This window comes from Pongo abelii, chromosome 10, assembly GCF_028885655.2.
Source record: "Pongo abelii isolate AG06213 chromosome 10, NHGRI_mPonAbe1-v2.0_pri, whole genome shotgun sequence".
Classification (NCBI taxonomy): domain Eukaryota; kingdom Metazoa; phylum Chordata; class Mammalia; order Primates; family Hominidae; genus Pongo; species Pongo abelii.
Window position 1 is genome coordinate 95,187,383 of NC_071995.2, and position 17,011 is coordinate 95,204,393.

Here is a 17,011-nt window from a genome sequence, read left to right on the forward strand (position 1 = left end):
CCCACCTCAGCCTCCCAAAGTGCTGAGATTACAGGCGTGAGCCACTGTAATCTAGAGCCCACAATACTTTCAGGGGCCCACTAAATGTTTTAATTTCTTTTAAAATAAGAAGAAAAAATAACTTTCAGGGCAAATAAAATGTTTGAATTTCTACTTTCATATTCTTATATTTATGCCAACACAATTATAAAATATCATTTTTAATATTTTTCAATGGAGAAATAGACTCATGAAGGCAAAAGTTACCCAGGGCCCTTGAAAGTCATGGTATATCTTGAATCAGGCAGATAAAAGAGATAAGTACATTCTTCCATTGACTAATTTAACAAAGTGCATTGACTACCCAGTCAGACCCATTGCTTACAGTTGTACTGTGTGTGACCTGCCCAAGGGCCCCTGGCATACGTGGGGCCTGAAATCCAGCCCCTCCTTGCCACACCAGCCTATGTGCTTGAGGTGTTGCATCCAGCCAGCAAAGACTCCATTTTCTTCTTCTCACAAATGTTCCTTATGGCCCAGTGGTAACCTTGCCTCCTGCATATTCTGTGTGGTGAGAATACAGTTCTGAGTTCCTGCTTCATAAAGTTTAATTTCAGAGGGTTGGAAATAGGGCCAGAAAATAAACATGTAAACAGATGAGTAGAAAGACTTATAATCATTATAAGGTCTCTGAAGAAAATAAGTCAATGGACTAGAGATGAACTGGGTGAGAGGTGGTAACTTTAGTAAGGGTGATCTAGAAGACCTCTTGGAGATGATGGCATTTGATGAGAGGGGCCAGCCATACAGTGATCTAGGGAAAGAACATTGTAGCCTAAGAGAAGAAGAATGGCCCATGCCCTGCAGTGGGACAGAAAGAAGGCCTGTATGGCTGAAGTGTAGCAAACAAGGGGCATGGGAGAAAGAGGAGGCTGTTCCTTCCAAGGATTTTTTGTTGCCTCTTCCTCTTCTCCTCAGTGTCCCAAATGTGAGTGTGCCCCAAGACTCTGTTCTTGGACCCCTTTTCTTCTCCATCCACGTACTCTTTCATAGTGAGTTAATTCAGTCTGTGTGTCTAAGTACCATCTCTATGATGATGAATTTTGTAATTACATCTGCACTCTAGTTCTTTCTCCTGAATTTTGTGTTGATATATCTAACTGCCTATATCAGCCAAAGTTCAACCAGAAGAGCAAAACTAGTAAGACAAGTCTATCTTATCTCTGGAAGGGAAAAAATAAACTCAGTGTCTCCCACTATGCTCTTACAACATGATTCTGACACCAGATGTGTGGGGATTTCTCCCCACCACTAAGCAAGAAATCAGTTCTGCAGTGGACACCAGCTGGGTGTCTTTCAATTCAATTTCTATACAATCTACGTGGAGATAGCATCAGACCCCAGAGGTTGGGGGCTCTGTTCTGACTTCCAATGTTGATCTCAAGCCCCAGGTTGTGACCTGTTCTTCTGACTGACAGGTGACAAATTAGGGTTCCTATGACCCACTCCTTGGGTTCAATTAATTTGCTAGAGTGGCTCACAGAACTCAGAGAAACGCTTGCTTACATTCACCAGTTTATTATAAAGAAAATTACAAAAGATACAGATGAAGAGATACATAGGGTGAGGCAGAGGGGAAGGGGCACAGAGCTTTCATGGATCCACCACCCTCCGGGAACCTCCACATGTTCAGCTATCCAGAAACTCCCTAAACCCAGTCCTTTGGGTTTATTTTTTTTATGGAGGTTTCATTATGGAAGCATAATTGATTAAATAATTGGCCATTGACGATCAGCTTAACCTTTTACCCCTCTCTTCTTTGCAGAGGTTGGGGAATAGGGCTGAAAGTTCTTATCCTACCGTGGTCTTTCTGGTGAGCAGCCCCTAACCTGAAGCTACCTAGGTGCTGCCAGCCATCAATCAACTTATTAGCATACAAAAAGATACCACTTTGGAGATTCCAAGGATTTTAGGAGTTGTATGTCAAGAAACAGGGACAAGACCAAATATATATTTTCCAGTATCACATCTGTCTAGCTAGCTAGTTAGCTGGCTATCCATCAAAGGATTTGCTACAAGAATTTGGCTTATATGATTGTGGAGGCCAGCTAAGCAAGCTTCAAATCCATAGGTCAGGCAGTCAGGATCATGAGCAGGAAGAAACCCCAGATGGACAGAGGCTGTTACTCATAGGCAGTCAGTGAGGGAAGATCCAGCCAGGAGAGGACAATTGTAGAAGCAGCTGCTGCTGGTGTTTGAAGTCCTGGAGACTGCGGGCGTGTCAGACTCATCTGCTTAGGTCAGGTCCACTGAGAGTAATCTCCCTTGTTTAAAGTCAATTTAATTAGTATCTGCAAAATCCCTTCACAGTGGCACCTAGTTTGATTGAATAACTCGGGTGAATTGTGTGCATGCCAGAAAGTAGATGCTTCCCTCTCTTTCCTCCTCATAGTTTAGCCCTAACCAAGTTGATCCATTAAAAAACCATCACACTGCCCAATCATCATCATTTCTTAGATGAGGAATACAATTTCTAAATTTAGCACATTTCAAACAAACCTGTTCTGCTAAGTCTTCTTCAGTCAATGACAAGCCTTCTGTCCTGGCTGCCAGACACCTTGGAGACATCCCTGCCGCTTCTGTTGCTCTCACACCCCACTTCCAACTGGTTACCAAGAGCTCTACCCTCAAAATACAATCCGAATTGGAGCACTGCTCACTACCTCCAACACTCCCTCTTAAATATACTATAGAATGCACCTCACTATTTGTTTATTATCCAAACCCTTGTTGTATTTGCTTGGGTTAATGCAGTGACTTCCTAATCATCCTGAACCCCACTTTCAGCCTATAATATATTCTTTTTGTTATTGTTGTTTTGAGATGGAGTCTCAGTCTGTCACCCGGGCTGGAGTGCAGTGGAGCGATCTTGCCTCGCTGCAACCTCTGCCTCCTAGGTTGAAGTGATTTTCATACCTCTGCTTCCTGAGTACCTGGGATTACAGGTGTGAGCCACCACACCTGGCTGATTTTTGTATTTTTAGTAGAGATGGGGTTTCACCATGTTGACCAGGTTGGTCTCGAACTCCTGACCTCAGGTGATCTGCCTGCCTTGGCCTCCCAGAGTGCTGGGATTACAGGTGTGAACCACCACACCCAGCCTGTAATCTATTCTTAATGCAGCAGATACAATCACCTTTTAAACCCCAAGTCAGGTTCTGTCACACCTCTGTTTAAAACCCTATGGTGGCTTCCCACCCTATTCAGAGTAAAGTGAACATCTTTATCATGACCTTAATATAACTTATCCTATATAACATATCCCCCGATCTCTCCAGTAACTCCTGTCCTATTACTCCCCGGCAAGTTTTCACCGCACTGTTGTGTGAGCTGTTCCTGCCACAGGGTCTTTGCATTTGCTGTTGCCCCTGCTTGGAGTGCTGCTCCCCAAACATCCACATTAGATCCCTCACCTTTTCCCAATCTTTGCTAAATTTTACATTCTCTGTGAGGCTATTCCACACTACCTTATTTATAACTATGTGCGTTTTTGCTCTATGTCTCTCTAGAGCATTTGCAATTCTTTAATATACTATATAATGTACCACACTATTTGTTTATTATCTGTCTTCTCCCACTAAGATGTTTCACAAGAGTAAGAGTTTTTATTTTGTTCTTTGCTACATCATCCCTTCTTCTTGTAACAGTGTTTGGCACATAATAGGTGTTCAGTAAAGATCAGTTTAATGAAGCTGGAGAAATAGAAAAGACTAGATCAAGTAGGGCCTTATGAGGTTGTGGGAAGAAATTTGTATTTTATTAGGCTGCATTTACATCTCATTATAAAAGTACTACCCACAAGGGACAATAAAGAAGCATCTATATCAGAATGGGGTTCCAGGAGGACTGTATTTTGAGTGATACGTTAGTTCAAGGGATGGGAGTGAAGAAATGGAGAGAAGAGGATCTTGGGCCCTTTAAAATAATTTTTGTCATTTTAAAACTTTTCTGTTTTCAGATATTTTATTATCTTAGGACTCATATCTGTTAGAAAATAAATTATCAAAATACTACAGAGGAAGTTCTGAAAAACTTCACCAGGGAAATTAAAGTTGCATTAATTATAAGTAGGGTGGAAAAATCTGCCATTGGGAAAGCAGATTATTTTTTAACTTCTATAATGGAAGATATATTCAGACCAGCGAATTTATAGAATATTAGGAAATCATATTCTAATTGCTCTACATAATTTGCCTAACGTTCTTCCAGCTGTGCTGTACAAAAGAAATATGAAAAATTATGGAGCTGCTTTTTTTCCTGAAAGTTCCCATGATTAGACGCTATTCTGCCAGCTTTTTTTTTGTAGCATTGTTATGTATCTCTTTATTCTGATAAATAAAAAATGAGAGAAACATTTCAAGTAAGCAAAATTTTTAACTATAAATATCCGAGTAATATTTGTTTTCACCTTTCTTTTTAAAGATAACCTGCCGAAATTTCATTGGGAAGCAGCTTAAGATTAATTCTTCAACCATTGAAGAAACAAGCAACTGCACAGATTTGCTAAAAATGCTTATCTCTTCAGGTCAGAACCAATCTTAGCTTGAACGTTTATCTTCTCTAAATCGAGGTTTGCCATTGTGTTCTGCACGTCAAACCTTCCATAATTAGTATGTTTGTAAAAATTTATTTTGCAGGTTTAGTTGACTGAAAATAATGCATTTGATTTTTGCCATCTTATGTTGCTATAAATGTTACTTAAGGGGGATTAAAACACTTTTATTTATTTTTATTTTAAACTTTTAAGTGCAGGGGTCCATGTGCAGGTTTGTTACATAGGTAAACTTGTGTCATGGGGGCTTGTTGTACAGATTATTTTATCACCCAGCTGTTAAGCCTAGGACCCATTAGTGATTTTTCCTGATCCTCTCCATCCTCTTCACCCTCTGATAGGCCGGAGTGTGTGTTATTCTCCTCTATGTGTCCATGTGTTCTTATTATTTAGCTCCTACTTATAAGTGAGGACGTGGTATTTGGTTTTCTGTTCCTGCATTCATTTCCTAAGGATAATGGCCTGCAGCTCCATCCATGTTCCTGCAAAGGACATGATCTAATTCTTTTTTATGGCTGCATAGTATTCCATGGTGTATACGTCTCACATTTTCTTTATCCAGTCTATGATTGATGGGCATTTAGGTTCATTCCACTTCTTTGCTAATTGTTCTACATAATTTGTCTAATGTTCTTCCAGCTGTGCTCTATAAAGAACGTATGTGTGTGTGTGTCTTTATAATAGAACAATTTATATTCCTTTGGGTGTATATATATATACCCATAATGGGATTGCTAGGTCAAATGGTATTTCTGTCTTTAGGTCTTTCAGGAATTGCATCACTGTTTTCCACAATGGTTGAACTAATTTACACTCCCACTAAGAATGTATAAGCATTCCTTTTTCTCCACAACCTTGCCAGCATCTGTTGTTTTTTTACTTTTTACTAGCAGACATTTTGACTGGTGTGAGATGGTATCTCATTGTTGTTTTGATTTGCAATTTTCCAATGATCAGTGATACTGGGCTTTTTTTCTATGATTGTTGGCCACATGTATTTTTTTTTTTTGAGAACTCTCTGTTCATGTCTTTTGCCCACTTTTTAATGGGGTTGTTTGTTTTTTTCTTGTAAATTTGCTTAAGTTCCTTATAGATGCTGGATATTAGACCTTTGTTGGATGCATAGTTTGGAAAAATTGTCTCCCATCGTAGGGAGATATGTCTGTTTACAATGTTTATAGTTTCTTTTGCTGCGCAAAAGCTGTTTAGTTTAATTAGATCCCATTTGTCAATTTTTGCTTTTCCTGCAATTGCTTTTGACATCTTCGTCGTGAAATCTTTGCTTGTGCCTATGTCCTGAATGGTATTGCCTAGGTTGTCTTCCAGGGCTTCTATAGTTTTGGGTTTTGCAATTAAGTCTTTAATTCATCTTGAGTTAGTTTATGTATATAGTGTAAGGAAGGGGTTTAGTTTCAATCTTCTATGTATGGCTAGCCAGTTATCCGAGCACTATTTATTGAATAGGAATTTTTTTTCCTATTGCTTATTTTGTCAAGTTTGTTGAAGATTAGATAGTTTTAGATGTGCAGTCTTATTTCTCAGCTCTCTATTCTGTTCCACTGGTGTACGTGTCTGTTTTGTACCAGCACCATGCTGTTTTGGTTACTGTAGCCCTGTAGCATAGTTTGAAGTCAGGTAGTGTGATGCCTCCAGCTTTGTCCTTTTTGCTTAGTATTGTCTTGGCTATTCAGGCTCTTTTTTGGTTCTACATGAATTTTCAAATAGGTTTTTCTTATTCTGTGAAGAATCTCAATGGTAGTTCAATAGGAATAGCAGTGAATCTATAAATTGCTTTGGGCAATATGACTGTTTTAATGATATTGACTCTTCCTATCCATGAGCATGGAATGTTTTTCCATTTGTTTGTGTCATCTCTGATTTCTTTGAGCAGTGGTTTGTAGTTCTTTTAGAGATCTTTCACCTCCATAGTTAGCTGTATTCCTAAATATTTTATTCTTTTTGTGAAATGCATTTTTAAAAAGTTCAATCTGTAAGTTAGATAAGAGAAATAAAAGGAAAAGGGATATGGATGGGCAAAAAGAAAGATGGAAAAAGGTTGTTTTGCACATTTTTTTCTTCTTTTTATCTTATTTATGAATGCTTTTGGTATTTGGCCTTCTGCTATTTTCCTTATTCTGTTTCAACTCCCATAATAGCTTCCATTTTCATAATCAATATAGATTATTCTATTGGTTTTACTATGTTAAGTTGTAGATCTTTTAACTAGAGCACAGGAGAAGATTTGGGAATGTCATGACTTCTTTGCTTTTAACTGATAAGCCTGGATTAGTCAGTTCTCATGCTGCTCATAAAGACATACCTGGGACTGAATAATTTATAAACAAAAAGAAGTTTAATGAATTCACAGTTCCAGATGGCTGGAGAGGCCACATAATCATGGCAGAAGGCAAAGGAGGAGCAAAGGCACATCTTACATGGCGGCAAGCTGGAGAGCACGTGCAGGGGAACTGCCCTTTATAAACCATCAGATATTGTGAGACTTATTCACTATATGAGAACGGCATGGGAAAATCCACCCCCATGATTCAGTTACCTCCCAGTGGGTCCCTCCCACCACATGTGGGGATTATGGAAGCTACAATTCAAGATGAGATTTGGGTGGGGACACAGCCAAACCATGTCATTCTGCCCCGACCCCTCCCAAATCTCATGTCCTCACATTTCAAAACCAATCATGCCTTCCCAACAGTCCCCCAAAGTTTTAACTTATTTCAGAATTAACTCAAAAGTCCACAGTCCAAAGTCTCATCTGAGGCAAGGCAAGTACTTCAGCCTATGAGCCTGTAAAATCAAAAGCAAGTTAGTTACTTCCTAGATACAGTGGGGGTACAGGCATTGGACAAATACACCCATTCCAAATGGAGAAATTGGCCAAAACAAGTAAATCCAAAATCCAATAAGGCAGTCATTAAACCTTAAAGTTCCAAAATGATTACCCTTGACTCCATGTCTTACATCCAGGCCATGCTGATGCAAGAGGTGGGCTCCTACAGGCTTGTGGGTTTGCAGGGTATGGCCCCCCTCCTGGCTGCTTTCACAGGCTGGTGTTGAGTGTCTGTGGCTTTTCTGTGCACACAGTGCAAGCTCTCACTGGATCTATCATTTTGAGGTCTGGAGGATGGTGGCCCTCTTCTCACAGCTCCACTAGGCAGTACCCCAGTGGAGACTCTGTGTGGGGGCTCCAACCCCACATTTCCCTTCTGACTACCCTGACAGAGGTTCTCCATGAGGGACCCACCCCTGCAGCAAGCTTCTGCCTGGACATTCAGGTGTTTCCATACATCCTCTGAAATCTAGGTGGAGGTCCCAAATCTCAGTTCTTGACTTCTGTGCACCTGCAGACTCAACACCATGTGGAAACTTCCAAAGCTTGGGGATGGCACCCTCTGAAGCCATGGCCTGAGCTTACCTTAACCCCTTCTAGCTATGGCTGGAGCAGCTGGGATGAAGGTCACCAAATCCCTAGGCTGCACACAGCACTGGGGCCCTTGACCTGGCCTAGGAAATCATTTTTCTCTGGTAGGCCTTTGGGTCTGTGATAGGAGGGGTTGCTGCGAAGGTCTCTGACATGATGTGGAGACATTTTCCCTATTGCCTTGGTGAGCAACATTTGGATCCTTGTTACTTATGCAAATTTCTGTAGCCTGCTTGAATTTCTCCTCAGAAAATGGGTTTTTTTTTGTACTGCATTGTCAGGCTGTAAATTTTCCCAACTTTTATGCTCTGTCATCTCTTGAACACTTTACTCCTTAGAAATTTCTTCTGCCAGGTACACTAAATCATCTCTCAAGTTCAAAGTTCCACAGATCTCTAGGGCGGGGGCAAAATGCTGCCAGTCTCTTTGCATAGCAAGAGTAACCTTTACTCCGGTTTCCAACAAGTTCCTCATCTCCATCTGAGACCACCTCAGCCTGGACTTTGTTGTCCATATCACTATCAACATTTTGGTCAAAGCCGTTCAACAAGTCTCTAGGAAGTTCCAAACTTTCCCACATCTTCATTTGTTCTGAGCCCTCTAAATCTCTAGGAAGTTCCAAAGTTTCCCACATTTTCCTGTCTTCTTCTGAGCCCTCCAAACTGTTCCAACCTCTGCCTGTTACCCAGTTCCATAGTTGATTTCACATTTTCAGGTATCTTTATAGCAGCACCCCACTACCTGGTACCAGTTTACTGTATTAGGCCATTCTCATGCTGCTAATAAAGACTTACCCAAGACTGGGTAATTTATAAAGAAAAAGAAGTTTAGCAGACTCACAGTTCCACGTGGCTGGGGAGGCCTCACAATCATGGTGGAAGGAGAAGGAGGAGCAAAGGCACATCTTATATGGCGGCAGGCAAGAGAGTGTGTGCAGGGGAACTCCCATTTATAAAACCATCAGATCTCATGAGACTTATTCATTATCATGAGAACAGCAGGGGAAAAACCAACCCCTATGATTCAATTACCTTCCACTGGGTTCCTCCCATGACACATGGGGATTATGGGAGCTACAATTCAAGATGAGATTTGGGTGGGGACATAGCCAAATTGTATTAAGCCCTTTTGGAATGTTTTTGGCCATGCAGCTTGTAGGAATGATGCAATAGAATGAGATGAAAATGGAAATAATACCTTCTCTAAATTGCATTTTTCATATGTCTCTGTTTCTGGTATCAAAAAACCATGTAAGTCTTCCCTTTGAAGTGTTAGGATTCTTTCACTTATTCATCTGTTCATTTTATGTTTGTATATGCATATAAATGTAAGCATTCATTCATTTATTTATGGAGCCAGTCAGCTAGTCATTCAGCAAACATTTACTGAGTATCTGCTATGTGTGAAGTGCCTGTACTAGGTACTGAGGATATAAAGATGAATAAGACTAAGGATTTGTTGCCCAGGAGTTTAGGGTCCATTAAAGGAGATGAATAAAAAACCCAGAGATTATAGTATAGAGTGATAAGATATGTAATGTTATTACTACTGCTGCTGCCATAAACAATAATAGTTAACAGCTAGCACCTGCTTTTGTGAGACTGCAAGAAATCCAGTGGGGCTAACAGCAAAGGAAAAGGCAAAAGCTGAGGTTAGAAAGGTTGGCAGAAATTAGATAATAAACTGTCTCAGAGGGAAGGATAGAGATCTAGTTTTATCTGAAGAACTGAGGGGAGCTAGTTAAAAGGATTTAAAGAAAGAAAGCAAAATGATCATATTGGCATTCTTTTCACTTGATCTTAGCCCAAAGGCCAAGAAGTGTTATATTTGCATGTTTTTGAAAACCTTTGTCAGCTGCATGGGAAACATTGAAAGGAGACCAAATGGAAGTAGGAGAGTGGCCACTGCTTTCTTGTGTCTTAAAGTAGAGATGATAAAAGCCTGGACTTGGGTGGTCAGCATAGAGGAGGGGACAGATGTGAAGGAGAGACAGAGGATGTCCACAGGACTGTGATCCGCACTGGCTGGAGGTGGCGGATGGGTGAGGAAGGGAGGAGTTCAAGTCGCCTTGGAGTTTCTGGCTTGGGTAGCCAGATGGATGATGATGCCTTCACCCAGACAGGAAAACCGGAGAGGGGAAGGTTAGAGGAAAAGGTCACTTTGAAATTATTTGCTTGGATGTAGTTCATCCAAACTTGGATGACAATGAGTAGAGCTATCCAGTGTATGGTTGGATATACTTATGCGGCACTCAGGAGAGAGCAGATTGGAGATTTGAATTTTAGTCATCAATATATTGGTTGTGGTTGAAGTCAAGGGTTTGGATGAGGTCACCCAGGGAGAGTCACATGGAGCATAAACTTGAGGATGGTGTCCTGGATAGCACCAACATTTAGGAAGCTGCATCAGTCAAAATAGGCTTCAGCTATACAGCAGTAACAAACAAGTGTCATTGCTTTAACACAATGGAAAGTCTGTTTCCTGTGCATGCTACTGTGTTCAGTGAGGTTGAATCCTGGGCTGCTCATCATGGTGGGATCTCCATCTTGGTGAAATCTTCTGTGGGTTGTTTCCAAGTCAGAGAACATAATTTTGATGTTATCTTCTAGGAGTGTATACAGAGAGGCATATGGTGAACCCCTGTAGAGGCATGGGCTATGGCACAGCCTTTGCCAGACCATATGTACATATGCTGTAAGCTTTACGTTAAGGGCTTTACATGGATTATCATGTTTAATTACTATAACAACCCCAATAAAAGAATTATAATTATGCATTGCACATCAGGGACTCTTATGAATGCTTTGTGAATATTAGCTTACAGTCACCTAATGAGGTAGGTTTGTTATTGTCTCTATTTTTCAGGCAGGAAAAAGATGTTGTAAATCTTGCTCTAGCTCTTAAAGCTGTGACTTGAAAGTGACACAGGTCGTGTCTGTTGACATTTCATTGGCCACAGTCACATGGCCACACCTAACTTCAAAAGGGGTAGACAAGTATGTTCCTATGCTGTACTCAGGATAAAGAGGTACAGAGTGTGTGACTCCCTAATGACTGTCATGGGAACAAACAGAGGAAGAACAGGACTTGAAAGAGATTGGGATGAGGCCTAAGAGCTGGGAAATGTAACAGGAGAGTAGTATAAACAAGGCCAAGGCAAGAGACAGTGCTAAGGAAAAGGAAGCAGTCAGCTATCATAGACAGAGAGAGAGAAGTCACATAAGATGAGGACAGACTGTTGTGTTTGGCAGTTTAGGTGGTCATTGTCACCGGCCTTTTTGCTGTGACACCGCCAACATAGGGCCTTGTTCTAGCTGTTTTCTCTTCCTGAAATGCTCTTTCTCAATTCAGATGTCTGACTAATGAGCTCATCATCTCCTTTATGTTGTTATGTACTTCTCATCTTTTCAATGAGGCTTACCCTGAGCATTCAGTTTTTATTTATTTATTTATTTATTTATTTAGATGAAGTCTTGCTTTGTCGCCCAGGCTGGAGTGTAGCAGTGCTATCCCAACTCACTGCAACCTCCATCTCCTGGTTTCAAGCGATTCTCCTGCCTCATCCTCCTGAGTAGCTGGGATTACAGGCACCTGCCACCACGCCTGGCTAATTTTTATATTTTAGTAGAGATGGAGTTTCACCATGTTGGCCAGGCTGATCTCGAACTCCTGACCTCAAGCGATCCACTCGCCTTGGCCTCCCAAAGTGCTGGGATTACAGGCATGAGCCACTGCACCCAGCCTGAGCATTCAGTTTAAAACTGCACCCTGCCTGCTTCCTCCCAATTCCCTTTATTCTGCCATATGTTTTCTTTTTTTCTGAAGCACTTCTCACCATCTATTATACGATATAATTTAAGGTGTTTTTTTTTGTATTTATTGATAACTAATCTGTTCCTCCTGATAAAACGTAAGCTTTATGAGGGCAGGGATTATTGTTTTATTCACAGATATAACCCAGATGTCTTCATCAGTGTCTGATATATAGTAGGAACTTAGTATCTCTTTGCTGAATGAATGACTTTGTGACCTTAGAAATGGTGGGGAGGGAGTATTTTGAGTGATGCGTGCAGCAGTGGTGAGCTGTACCTATAGAAAGTCATTGAATAGAGGCCAGGCATGGTGGCTTACGCCTGTAATCCCAGCACTTTGGGAGGCCAAGGCGAGTGGATCACTTGAGGTCAGAAGTTTGAGACCAGCCTGGCCAACATGGTGAAACCCCGTCTCTACTAAAAATACAAAACTTAGCTGGGCGTGGTGGCAGATGCCTGTAATCCCAGCTGCTTGGGAGGCTGAGGCAGGAGAATCACTTGAACCCAGGAGGTGGAGGTTGCAGTGAGCCAAGATCGTGCCATTGCACTCCAGCCTGCATGACAAGAGTGACACTCTTGTCTCAAAAAAAAGAGAGAGAGAGAGAGAAGGAAAGAGAAAGAGAGAGAAAGAAAGAAAGGAAGAAAGAAAGAAATTGAATAGAGAATTGCTTTTCAAGTAACTTAGCACCGTCAGGAACTGGCAGGAAATGTAAAGCTGTGGGCGGTGGCTCAGGGGGGCTTTATTTTGTTTGTATGTCTTTTTAATACAAGAAAAAAAAGGATATTTACATATTAACTAGAAAAAGCCAGTAAAGAGGGAGAACTTATAGATAGGAGAGAAAAGTATTCAATAGAGCAAGGACCTTGAGGAGACAAAAGGCAGAGAGAGAGAGTGGGTTACAGGGGGATTATGCTTAGACAGGAGGGTGAGACATCTTTTCTAAGGCAGAAAGAAAGGAAAGAATAAACCCAAGCAGGGAAGTGTGTAGGTGGTAAAGGTAGAGATGGAAAGCATTCTCATTGGGTACTGGAGATTTTCTCAATGAAGCAAGGGGCTGTGAGTATAGCCAATGTTGATTAGGTTGGAGATTTCAGAAGGAATGAAAGAGTGGGCTGGCTGGTAAGGTCATAGGAGAAAGGAAGGGAGAAGGGTTGTAGAGTAATTTAGAAGGTCCAACGAGTGAGATTGGTGACCATGAATTTGTAGGTGTTACTGCCAATGATAAATCAGATTACCCCTCATAGTCAGAAACAATGGGAAGACCACCTTCTTATGGTCAATCATGTGTGATTAGTTTTATTCAGAGTATAGTTCTTCCTGGGTGTGTTCTTTTATTGAGCTTGTCTGTGAAACCTGGGGAATTCTCCTACTTTGGGATCCATAACTCAAAATGTGATTTATGTTATCCCTTCCATCTTAAAAAGAGTTGCTACAAATGTGAGAAAATATGTCAAAAATGGTTGTTATCAAAATGATGACTAGCATCAAAGGGATAAGAAAAACATATCTAGTAAAATTCTAGACCTGTGTACCTGTAGATGTTTACTGATGATAGGTGCAATATATCAGAAAAGCACTTTGTTTGCCTCCTGTTAAAGTTACATTTGGAAAGGCAAGAGAGTGGCTGTGGGACAGAAGGGAAGGGAAGTGCAGTCAGGCTACAGTAATCCTTTGGGTTGATTCTCACTGGTGGTAGAGGCACAGACAGTTTGAGCAATCATTAGAACAGGAATATTTGAATAGATAAAATTTTCTAAATACTGTAATGACAGTAATAATTTATTGAGCTGGAACTATATTTAGCTTCTTTAATTTTTACAGTCAAAGGAGGTAGATATTATTATGCTTATATTGCACATGAGAAGATTAAATGTTACTAGTAAGTAGTGGGCCTGTGATTCAAACCCTGCTTTAATTACTCAATCCTTGAGTGCTCCACTGTGCTACCAGGCCTCTTCTCCATTGCTCCCTTTCAGATTGGAATTGCCTCTAAATTTACAGCATTCAAGAAGAAGTTTTCTGTATTTCAGTGGTCACTGAAGACAGACACTTTATTCTGACTTACTGTGATAGTGTGGTAATTTTTAGATGATCCTGTATATTAATTATAGGTTTTACATGGAATTGTTATCATTAAAAGGTTAGCATCCAACTTGTAGCTCTTTCTAAGATTTTAGGACCTCTGTTATTGGGAATGTTTTTTGGTCTATGCTCTTGGGTTTATTTGGCAAAGTTTTAGAATGCTGAATTTTTCCAGTATACTGAACTCAGATCATCAACATATTTATAAGCATGTTGGGTCTTATGTATGTCATCACCCTGATATGTTTGCAATTCTTTTAAAAGACAGAGTACTCATGATGGTTTCCACACCAGATCGCTGCTTTAGACCATCATAGATTTTCTTTTGGCATAATGGCATTTAGTGGTGATGCGATACATTTAATTCTTCAGAATAGATATTGCAATGCTCCAGTGCCTAGGAACATTTGGTGTACTCATTATTTAACAGCGTCCTATTCTCCCTTCAACTATTTAATAATGCATATGTAATTTGGTATAGTCTTTGTAGGATTTGGAGAAGTGAGAACACCTCATTTTATAGATATTCTTGTATGGGTGAGTAACTTGCCTGCTTGTTAAGCTCCATAGGGGAGATAACTCTATGGATATGCCTTTTATTGAAACTGTTTTTGCATTCTGCCTGGGATCTCTCTCTTGAGTTTTGACCTTACTGGTGTTTAAGTTCTCTGGTAGAGTTATTCAGTCCTCAGGCGTGTTGGAATTTTCAGCCCTTTGGCAGGTGTGTTTGATTAGTGCCTTTGGGCATTTGGATTGACGTGGCCTCGAGTGTAGGAAGCAGCCCAAATTTCAGATCACTTGCTGGGATCCTTCCATGGTGGACCCGTTTCTCAGGAGTCATTGGCATTTCAGCTTTCATTTCTACATTGGTACAATGAAAGACACAATGTTTTTCTTTTTTTTTTTTTGCTTCTTCTCCTCCTTCTTCTTTCTTACCTGTTTCAAACTGTTGAGGCTATTAGTGCCTTTGGAATAGCTTCTTAAATTATCCATGGACGTTTTCAGAGAGGAACCCCCTTGAGGCAGAGCTGTCAAGATAAGGGCCCTGAAGCTAATGCCACCTCCTCATTGCTTTGCATCATTTATCTCATGTAGACAGCCATGCCACCACCAACAGAACCCTAATTAGACAACCAGGAAAAAGATTTGCAGGGCTTGAAAAAAGGGGAGAAAAAGAAAGTGAAATATAGTTTAGGAAGAACACAAAGAGGAATTATTTATCAGCCAGATAAAAAAGTAGTGGGATGATTTTATTTAGACTGTTCTTATTATAAATAAAAATTTTCAGATTTTATTCTAGAATGTAAGCTTGGTGAGAGCAGAGACTATGTCTGTTTTGTTCACTTGTGTCTCCCTTTGGTGCCAGGCACAGTACCTAGTACTTGTGAGCACTCAATTTATACTTATTTAATAAATGGTGCTGGGAAAACTGGCTAACCATATGTAGAAAGCTGAAACTGGATCCCTTCCTTACACCTTATACAAAAATTAATTCAAGATGGATTAAAGACTTAAATGTTAGACCTAAAACCATAAAAACCCTAGAAGAAAACCTAGGCAATACCATTCAGGACATAGGCATGGGCAAGGACTTCATGTCTAAAACACCGAAAGCAATGGCAACAAAAGCCAAAATTAACAAATGGGATCTAATTAAACTAAAGAGCTTCTGCACAGCAAAAGAAACTACCATCAGAGTGAACAGGCAACCTACAGAATGGGAGAAAATTTTTGCAATCTACTCATCTGACAAAGAGCTAATATCCAGAATCTACAATGAACTCAAACAAATTTACAAGAAAAAAACAAACAACCCCATGAAAAAGTGGGCAAAGAATATGAATAGACACTTCTCAAAAGAAGACATTTATGCAGCCAAAAAACACATGAAAAAATGCTCATCATCACTGGCCATCAGAGAAATGCAAATCAAAACCACAATGAGATACCATCTCACACCAATTAGAATGGCGATCATTAAAAAGTCAGGAAACAACAGGTGCTGGAGAGGATGTGGAGAAATAGGAACACTTTTACACTGTTGGTGGGAATGTAAACTAGTTCAACCATCGTGGGAGTCAGTGTGGCGATTCCTCAGGGATCTAGAACTAGAAATACCATTTGACCCAGCCATCCCATTACTGGGTATATACCCAAAGGATTATAAATCATGCTGCTATAAAGACACATGCACACGTATGTTTATCGTGGCACTATTCACAATAGCAAAGACTTGGAACCAACCCAAATGTCCATCAATGATAGACTGGATTAAGAAAATCTGGCACATATACACCATGGAATACTATGCAGTCATAAAAAATGATAAGTTCATGTCCTTTGTAGGGACATGGATGAAGCTGGAAACCATCATTCTCAGCAAACTATCACAAGGACAAAAAACCAAACACCGCATGTTCCCACTCATAGGTGGGAACTGAACAATGAGAACACATGGACACAGGAAGGGGAACATCACACACCGAGGCCTGTTATCGGTTGGGGGCAGGGGAGGGATAGCATTAGGAGATATACCTAATGTTAAATGACGAGTTAATGGGTGCAGCACACCAACATGGCACATGTATACATATGTAACTAACCTGCATGTTGTACACATGTACCCTAAAACTTAAAGTATAATTAAAAAAAATACATGACCAGTAGTCATGATGTGAGCCTTCATCTGCTGAATGCTTACTCCATGACAGGCTCTGTGCTAGACACTCTGCACCTCCACACACAGGTTAAAATGGTAACCCTCTGAGTCATCCTGATTTCGGTGAGAGGCATGCTCTGGAAATAAATAGGACAGGGACAAGCCTGAGAAAAGTTAATGAAGGAAGAATTATCATCCCAGTTTTAACAGATGTTTAAAACTATGGCTTAGAGAAGGTAACTATCTCATATTATTATATGTGGGGGCTTCCAGCTTTCCTCCTTTCATTTGCTTGCTGTTATGGGCTGAATATTTGTGGTCCCCCCCACCTAAATGTTAAAATCCTCACCCCTAATGTGATGGTCTTAGGAGGTGGGTCCTTTGGAGGATAAATTAGGTCATGAGGGTGGAGCCCTTATGAATGGCATTG

General features: G+C 40.5%; 1 protein-coding gene across 3 annotated transcripts in view; it reads left to right on the forward strand.

Moving 5' to 3' along the window:
• The window catches only part of CFAP54 (cilia and flagella associated protein 54), a 386,240-nt gene that overhangs the window by 173,609 nt on the left and 195,620 nt on the right, over window positions 1-17,011 (forward strand). For all 3 annotated transcript variants that reach the window (XM_054527528.1, XM_063712226.1, XM_063712225.1), the window contains one exon: window positions 4,462-4,564. In XM_054527528.1, the coding sequence (XP_054383503.1) occupies window positions 4,462-4,564 (103 nt within the window). The remainder of the gene's footprint in view (window positions 1-4,461; window positions 4,565-17,011) is intronic.